Raw genomic sequence first — 8,465 nt, forward strand, 5'->3', positions numbered from 1 at the left:
AACTAATTATTCAAGAAATATTAGTGTTACTAAATAATAATTGTTTTTTAAGACAATAGTTTCAAACTCAAACAGTGAAATGTGTCACTTCATGCTCAAGCTAAATTCCTGAGGGTTAATAGGATTGACATCTTACTATTGTCAGGAAAACAACAAGTGCAGACTTGGAAACGAGGGAGAATAGAACCCAGAAGTTAAGCGTGCTCAGGCTGGTGGAGTGGGAGGATGGGTGACCGTTCGGGAAGTTAGATGATTTGGAATGATGAGGGGTGATTAGAGATTAGAGGATAAATTGAGCAGTGATGAGGGGTGGTGATTAGAGATTAAAATAATTCAGAAATTTGAAAATAAAAAAAATTCAAATTTTTTTAAAAAAAAATTCATAAAATTTCCTTTAGTCCCGGTTGGTGTTACCAACCGGGACTAAAGGTGGAGCTCCACGTGGCCGCGGCCTTTAGTCCCGGTTCGTGTAAGAACCGGGACTAAAGGGGGGAGGCATTAGTAACGACCCTTTAGTCCCGGTTCAAAAACCGGGACTAAAGGCCCTTACCAACCGGGCCAAAATCCCCTTTTTCTACTAGTGACCTTAAACCCTGAAATAAATCTAAAAATATGAGCACCAATGCCAAGTCTAGCACTTGAATTCTAATGGTTGTTTCCACGATAAAGAATGTAAGAGCATCTACAACCGGACCCCCAAATGTCTCGTCTTACAGTCTGGTCACTGTTCAAACACAAAAAAGAAAAAGAAAAAAGGCCACCCAACTGGACCCCCACACACACACACACTTTGTCTTCATGTGACCGGGTTGTCTGCAAATTCCCATATCACATTAAATATGGGGAGGATATGGGAATGCCCGGGCAGCCCTCCACTATGATGCGGCCCACCGCGGATCACTTTTTTTGTCTTTATTCTTTCCTTTCTCTTTCTCTCATTATCCCCATCTTGCATGAATGCATAAATGGAGGCTCAAAAGGAACGTGCCCGGTCATTGACGATCCGAACACGTCTACATATGTTTAGACTCGAAACTAGCCAATACTGGTTGTAAATGCTAGCCTCAGTTCAGGCGTTTCATGGCAATCAAAAAACAATCCGCGGATGAGTGATGTCTTCACTTTCGATCAATCACGCGGCTATGGCGGGGGCCCGGGGAGGTGCAAACTTAAGTAGGGAAGAGGGGAAAGAGGACTTTCTCACCGACGGACGAGCCAGGGGTGGACAAAGAGAGCGCCTGGGTGCGCCCGCGTCCTGTTCGTTTGGACGCAAACACGGCCCAAATTTGAGTCAGAAATGGGTCGACGGCGCACAAAAAACTTGTGTTGATCTGCGATTTGTGTCTGTTTCGGCTCAATCGGATCAAATGGGGTCCTGCGTTGGAGTTGGCCTAATCATCTGAGCTAGCCTCGGTTCGCGCGCTATACGAGCGATCATAAGCAATCCGCCGATGAGTGATGTCTTCACTGTCGATGAAATCACGCGAGTGCGCGCGGTCAGAGCGTGCGTATCGACAAGACGAGCAGAGGACAAGCAAACAATATCAATATGGCCCGGGTCCAATCCACCTGGATGCGCCGTGGCCGTATCCGATGTACCTGCGCACGCACCTGCTCCCCGTTGGATGGACGCGCAACAGCGACGTACTCCTAGATCTCGTCCGATCCCGCCGGCGAAGCGATGCTCATCAGCGGTTTCGCTTTGGACGATGGATCCGGACATACGTGCGCGCGCGCGCCACGCCGGTCGAGCTGACGGCCCTTGTCAGCTGGCGCTTCTTTTCGAAAAGACAAGAAAAGGGACAGCCTCGTCACTTCAGCAAAAGAGTTTGAAAACTGGCTGGGGTTTCTGACTGAGCTTCTCCACTCGATCTCCGGGCGGATGGGTGTGGTGTGGTGTGGTGTGGTGGGTGTGGCGGGCGCCGATGGTTGGTGCGTGCGTGTGGATGGCTCGGCTCAAGCGCTGTGGACCGTGTGTTACGCTGACCGTCCACATAAATTAGCTGATTGTAAGCACGGGCGGGGGCGGAGCCCTCCTGTCCTGTAAGTAGGAGTATATATCTACTGATCGTCCAAAAGTCACGCTACCGTATGCCAGGCAGGCAGATATGGCTAGCCAGGGCCAAGCCAGCAGCGCCTCCACATGAATGAGCTGATTAAGCACGCGCGGGGCCTCCGCTATATACTCGCCACCCGATCGACCGCAAGCACACAAGCAAAGAAAGAACCCGGAGGAGCTCAAGCTGTGCGGAGCGCCGTCGTCGTCGAGTGGAGGTGGAGCGCGCCATGAGAGGGGACGGGGAGGCGGAGGAGGCGTCGGCGCCGCTGCTGGTGCCGGCCGCCAAGGGTACCGGGCAGGGGCGGGTGGCGCGGGAGTGGTGGGAGGAGTCGAAGCGGCTGTGGCGGATCGTGGGGCCGGCCATCTTCCAGCGGGTGGCGCTGTACGGGATCAACGTCGTCTCGCAGGCCTTCATCGGCCACATCGGCGACCTCGAGCTCGCCGCCTTCTCCATCGCCTCCACCGTCATCGCCGGATTCAACTTCGGGTTCCTGGTAAGCATGTTAACCACAACCAAGCACAAACCTTCGATCCCGAGCACTTCTGTATTTGCTAGCCGCGTCTCCTTGCTCGAGCCCAGCAAACGTCTTAATCTGGAGCACGTACCATCGATGGTTTGAAACTTTGAACCAGTTGACATGCCTTGCAGTGCGGCGTGAACTAGTGCAGGTTGGTCAACGTTAATCGCAGAAAACGCGCGCGCGTATCCTATCAACACGCCCCAGCTCGCGTGGGTGTCTGTGCGCGTGTTTTGTGGGAAATCCCCAGCGCTCTCTGGTCGTACGTGTCGGATGGGAAAATCATCGTACGTAGAGCAGTTTTGTCGTGCTAATCTGGATAGCTTGAGTACATGCTCCGTCTTCATTTCCCATACGCGCGCGGTTGTTGGGCCGACGACTGTCGGCTGACGAACAACAGGGCAACACCTGCACCGCGGCTACGAGCAGCTTTCAGACCTTCATTTCGTTTAGCAGGGGCGCGATGCCTCATGACTCATGAGCAGCAGTACTGTGTTTTTTAGGGAGACGGCACGGGCTTCGCCGTTCATGATATGTCGCATTTGAAATCATTTTGCGTGGATTGTAGTAGCTGTCTGCGGACACGGACGGCCAGGAGTTGTCGTCCGGATTTCACACTGCAGAAAACTAGTCGACTCTGCAGTCTACACCGCGCGCGGCGTAAAGTAGTGCCGGGTCAACTTTAACGCCGAAAACGCCACCGTATCTTATGATTAGGTCCGGCACGTGTCACTCTGAATAATAATAATAATAGTACTACAAACATGCCGACCACTATCCCATTTCCCCTACGCGCGCTGATCGAGTTCTTCCTGCTAAGCAAACCACATGCATGGAAGGCCTTCATTCATGGCGCAGCTGCCTGCGTAAACTAGTGCGGCCGGGTCAACCAGCTTGACGCCACGCCACGGCATCTTATCACTAGCCTGAGCAATTTCTTTTCCGATGCGCGCGCGCGCGGATCATGCGGTTGTTGGGCTGACGACTGTCCGTTGGTGCAGCTAGCTACCTCCGTCGACGCAAGCAAGCAGTGGCTTTCAGATTTTAATTCCGTGGGCTTGCTTCGTGATTTGATATTCGAAATAAATGAAACGATGAGTAAGATCTTGCGTAGAAGCACAATCGATCACACTCATTCCGGAAAAGACAAGGGGACAGGATCGAGTAGAAAACCACGAACGTGACGGCATTCGTTTGTTGTTTTTTCTTTTCTTTTTGCGAGGACATTCGTTTGTTGGTTGCCAAATTGGTTTGGGCTTTGGGCTTTTTGAACCAGTCGACCTTGCTTGCACTCCGGCGTAAACTAGCGCAGGGTCGTCAACGCTAACGATGGGAACTCGCCGTATCTTATCATCAATCACGTCCAGCTCGTGACGCCTTGAGTAATACTCCCTCCATCTCAAATTACTTGTCGCATAATTGGATTTATCCATTCTTGCGACAAGTATTTTCGGACGAATGAAGTACTATACACATACGTGCCGGCCACCATCCCCCTTCTCCTGCTCGCGGGGATCATGTCATGTGGTTGCTGTCGGTACAGCTACACCTAGCGTACTACAAGTAGCTTTCAGATTTTAATTTCGTACTTAAGTTGGTATACCTCACGAGCAGCATTGTTTTTAGAGGGAACACTTCACTATAATCTTATATGTTGATAGTTTTTCCTATGGTCATAGTCAAGCTTTGCTACATTTGAGTTAAGACAAATCTTATATGCGGGCTAAAAAGAAACAATTTTGCTAAATCTCAGTCGATCTAGGCTAAGTCTCAGTCAACGCTATATTCGTGAGATCTATACCAAAAAAAGTTAGCTTTTTCTTTCTTACGTATTATATGACTTGACTAAGACTTTATTAAGTCTCAGAGACCTAGCCACACCTAAAAAGAAATGAACTTGGCAGGAGAGACTGCACTACTTTCAGCTCTCTTTGGACTGGAACAGAAAAAAAGAAGGAAAACCAACAACCAATAATATTCAGAGATGTGTCCCTCTTTCGCAAGACAGAGGGAAGAGGAACCGTGTCCTGGTTGAGCACATGTCAAATTCATTGCTGGATCCGGTCGGCCGCTAGCTGCCGCACCGCACACTGTATCTTGTGCAGTTTTGTGCGTACGTACGCCTGCCGCTGCTGACGCCGTCACGCACCGGCCCCTGACACCAATCAGGTCTACTGCATTGTGGTGGCCAGTTCGTCATGGCTCACGGCATCATATGGCCATCGTACCATCAGTAGCACGAGTAGAACTATTTCGTCACAGTGAAAATGTTTGGTACTAGTAAACAGAAAAGGAAATCTTCAGGCTATGGCGAAAAACGGTGCAGTACTACCTCCGTTCTTGTTTATTGGTTCTCCTTATAGTTTGAGTCGAACTTTAATGTTTGATTTAACTATCAAAAAATAAGTTATATACCTTAAAAATAGTATCATTAAAAAACTCATTAAAATACGAATCCACCAATGCAAGTTTCGTGACATATAACTTATAGTTTGTTAGTCAAATCTACAGTCAAAGTTAGATACAAAATACAAAGGGGCCAAATAAACCCAGACCGAGTTGTATTTGTGATCACTGGTGTCCATCAATGGTAGTTTCATGAATTTTCTTCTACTGCTGGTAACAAACAGCTGGGCATGGCGAGCGCGCTGGAGACGCTGTGCGGGCAGGCGTTCGGGGCGAAGAAGCACCACATGTTGGGCATCTACCTGCAGCGCTCGTGGATCGTGCTCTTCCTCTTCGCATTAGCGCTCACGCCCACCTACGTCTTCACCGAGGACCTGCTGCTCCTTCTCGGGCAGACACCGGAGCTGTCCCGCCTGGCGGGCAAGATGAGCGTGTGGCTCATCCCTCAGCACTTCGCCATGGCCATGCTGCTCCCGCTCACCCGCTTCCTGCAGAGCCAGCTCAAGAACTGGGTCACCGCCGCCACCGCCGGGGCCACCCTCGCGCTGCACGTCCTTGTCACCTACCTCCTCGTCACCCGCTTCCATCTCGGCTACGCCGGGGTGGTCGTCGCCGCCGACGTCGCCTGGTGGGTCGTCGTCCTGGGGCAGTTCTTCTACGTCGTCTGCGGCGGCTGCCCGCTCTCGTGGAGGGGCTTCTCCGTGGAGGCCTTCGCCGACTTCTGGGACTTCATCAAGCTCTCCACCGCCTCCGGCGTCATGCTATGGTAAGTCTTTTTGTCACAGTTTTTACAACAGTGCACGTACTCCCTCCGTTTTTATTTACTTCGTATATTAGAGTTGACTGAAGTCAAACTTTGTAAAGTTTGACCAAATTTATAAAAAAAGAATATAAATATTTAGAATAACAAATCTATATGATGTGAAAGTACATTTAACAACGAATCTAATGTCATTGATTTGTTATTGTATATGTTAATATTTTTGTCTATAAACTTTGTTAAAGTTTGTAAAACTTGACTTTGACCAAAACTAATATACGGAGTAAATAAAAACGGAGGGAGTACTAATTCGTAGAGTATAACGAAGAAGTGTATACATTCTAGGCCCTGATTCTTTGACGTTTCTTTGCCAATCCGCAGCATGGAGAACTGGTACTATAGGGTGCTTGTTTTGCTTACCGGGTACCTGCCCAACGCTGAGATCGCCGTGGACGCCCTCTCCATATGTTTGACGATCAACGGATGGGAGATGATGATCCCCCTAGGGTTCCTGGCAGCAACTGGGTACGTGTACTCACACCGAGTTTACACTTTACACGACTATGCATTGTCTAACAAGTGACGACTTTCTGCCGAAAATGGCAGGGTGCGGGTGGCAAACGAGCTCGGCGCGGGCAGCGGCAAGGGCGCGCGCTTCTCCATCGTCGTCTCCATCACCACCTCCGTGGTGATCGGGCTCGTCTTCTGGTGCCTCATCCTCACCTACAACGACCAGATCGCGCTCCTCTTCTCGTCGGGGAAGGCCGTGCTCGACGCCGTGCACAACCTCTCCATGCTGCTAGCCTTCACCATCCTCCTCAACAGCGTGCAGCCCGTCCTCTCAGGTATACATACATTTCCTTCTATAGCTCGATCGATCGAGAAATGCCACTGAAGCTCTACACGCTTGTGTGGCATTGTATTCTAACTGTGGGTGGTTGCATTGCATTGCAGGTGTAGCTATTGGTTCTGGATGGCAAGCACTGGTCGCCTATGTCAACATCGGATCCTACTACCTGGTCGGGGTGCCGATCGGGATCATACTGGGCTGGCCACTCGGCTTCGGAGTTCGGGTAGGCAATGGATCATCAGAAGGCCAGAGAAACATAAATGAAGAGAAGAAAGTTTGCATCTTCTGATCATGCATGACTAAATTTTGCAGGGAATTTGGTCTGGGTTGATTGGCGGGACTGCTGTTCAGACACTGGTGTTAGTCTACCTCACCATGAGATGTGATTGGGACGATGAGGTACGTGAGAGCTCGATCATCTTTTCCCATATGCTTTGTTTATCTTGTCATAAGATTCAGCAGTTTATTCTCTTATTTTCGGTTATCAAATTTTGTTGTTGGGATTTTTGAGCTCATTGCTTGTGTGGTTGCAGGCCAAGACCACCAGTGCACGAATGAGAAAATGGGCCAGCACAAAATGAAAGCTACTCGACAATATTGTTGTCAACTTTCAGCTCCCTTTGACACAGGGGAAAAGGAGCTCAGCGGCAGAAGGATCAGAAGTAAACGATCAGAATATGGGACGGAGGAAGTAGTTAGTTCAGAAGAAAATGTGGGCGTGTATTTCACTAGGGAGCACGCAGGCGGCCTGTTTCTCAAGATATCCGCTGGTCAAGAAAATTCAGTGCGCTATTAGAGAGCTCAAATCTATGTATTTCTACGATATCCAAAAGCATAGTACGGAGAGAAAAAGGAGGAATGTGCTAGAAATTCAAATTCCACCGATGAAAGCAAAACATCGAGACGTTGATTTGATGGACCTTGTCTAGTATAATCCTTAAGATGTACATAACTGTACCTGGCATGACCTGTTTTCTGCACGATTCACCCGATCAGATTATAACCGCTAGATTTTCGTAACCTTTTTTTTTTCAGAAAATTTTCGATCTATTCATCTTCGATCATGGTTGTACAACGAATACCAGAAATAATAGAAATTACATCCAGATCCGTAGACCACCTAACGACGACTACCAACACTGAAGCGAGCCGAAGGCGCGCCGCCGTCATCGCCCCTCCATCGCCGGAGTCGGGCACAACTTGTTGTAGTAGACAGCCGGGAAGTCGTCGTGCTCCACACGCCCACCAACGATGCTAGACGCACCGCCGGAACAGGGGCTGGACGGGGAGACCTTTATTCCATCTTCAGGGAGCCGCCACCGTCTCGTCTTCCTGAGCAGGACACAAACCCTAGCAAAACTGAAAGAAACGGCTTCTCGTTTTTAGATTTTCGTAACCTTGTGCAAATAAATCACATCCAAGAAAAAATATGCAAAAAACTTTGAGAGCAAAAAATGCAATTTTTATCTAACATTTTTGCCATTCAACTTCTCCACCAGAATTGTGCAGATTTTCCCTTTCTGGTTGTCCTTTTTTTTAATGATTGATTTTACACACTATTGTTTGTGGGTCTTTTTTCTGTGAGAAACTTTTAATATATTATCTTTAATCATGGCAGTACAACGAATACCAAAAATAAAAAAAAATACATCTAGATTCTGTTGGGGAACGTAGTAATTTCAAAAAAAATCCTACGCACACGCAAGATCATGGTGATGCATAGCAACGAGAGGGGAGAGTGTTGTCCACGTACCCTTGTAGACCGAAAGCGGAAGCGTTAGCACAACGCGGTTGATGTAGTCGTACGTCTTCACGATCCGACCGATCCAAGTACCGAACGCACGGCACCTCCGAGTTCATCACACATTCAGC

General features: G+C 48.9%; 1 protein-coding gene across 1 annotated transcript; it reads left to right on the top strand.

Annotated features, from left to right (window-relative positions):
- The first annotated feature begins 2,079 nt into the window (after nucleotides 1-2,079).
- Nucleotides 2,080-7,596, top strand: LOC123167534 (protein DETOXIFICATION 27). Its single transcript, XM_044585370.1, has 7 exons — nucleotides 2,080-2,553; nucleotides 5,208-5,749; nucleotides 6,125-6,268; nucleotides 6,350-6,588; nucleotides 6,698-6,816; nucleotides 6,906-6,992; nucleotides 7,127-7,596. The coding sequence occupies exons 1-7, from the start codon at nucleotides 2,287-2,289 to the stop codon at nucleotides 7,172-7,174; spliced, it is 1,446 nt and encodes a 481-aa protein (XP_044441305.1). The 5' UTR covers nucleotides 2,080-2,286; the 3' UTR covers nucleotides 7,175-7,596.
- Nucleotides 7,597-8,465: the final 869 nt, after the last annotated feature.

This window comes from Triticum aestivum, chromosome 7D (assembly GCF_018294505.1).
Source record: "Triticum aestivum cultivar Chinese Spring chromosome 7D, IWGSC CS RefSeq v2.1, whole genome shotgun sequence".
Classification (NCBI taxonomy): Eukaryota; Viridiplantae; Streptophyta; class Magnoliopsida; order Poales; family Poaceae; genus Triticum; species Triticum aestivum.

Excerpts from the sequence above, each read along its gene's own strand:
- LOC123167534 (XM_044585370.1), top strand. The coding sequence starts at position 2,287 with ATGAGAGGGGACGGGGAGGCGGAGGAGGCGTCGGCGCCGCTGCTGGTG. Across the intron at positions 2,554-5,207 it reads GATTCAACTTCGGGTTCCTG|CTGGGCATGGCGAGCGCGCT; the intron begins GTAAGCATGTTA and ends GGTAACAAACAG. Across the intron at positions 5,750-6,124 it reads GCCTCCGGCGTCATGCTATG|CATGGAGAACTGGTACTATA; the intron begins GTAAGTCTTTTT and ends GCCAATCCGCAG.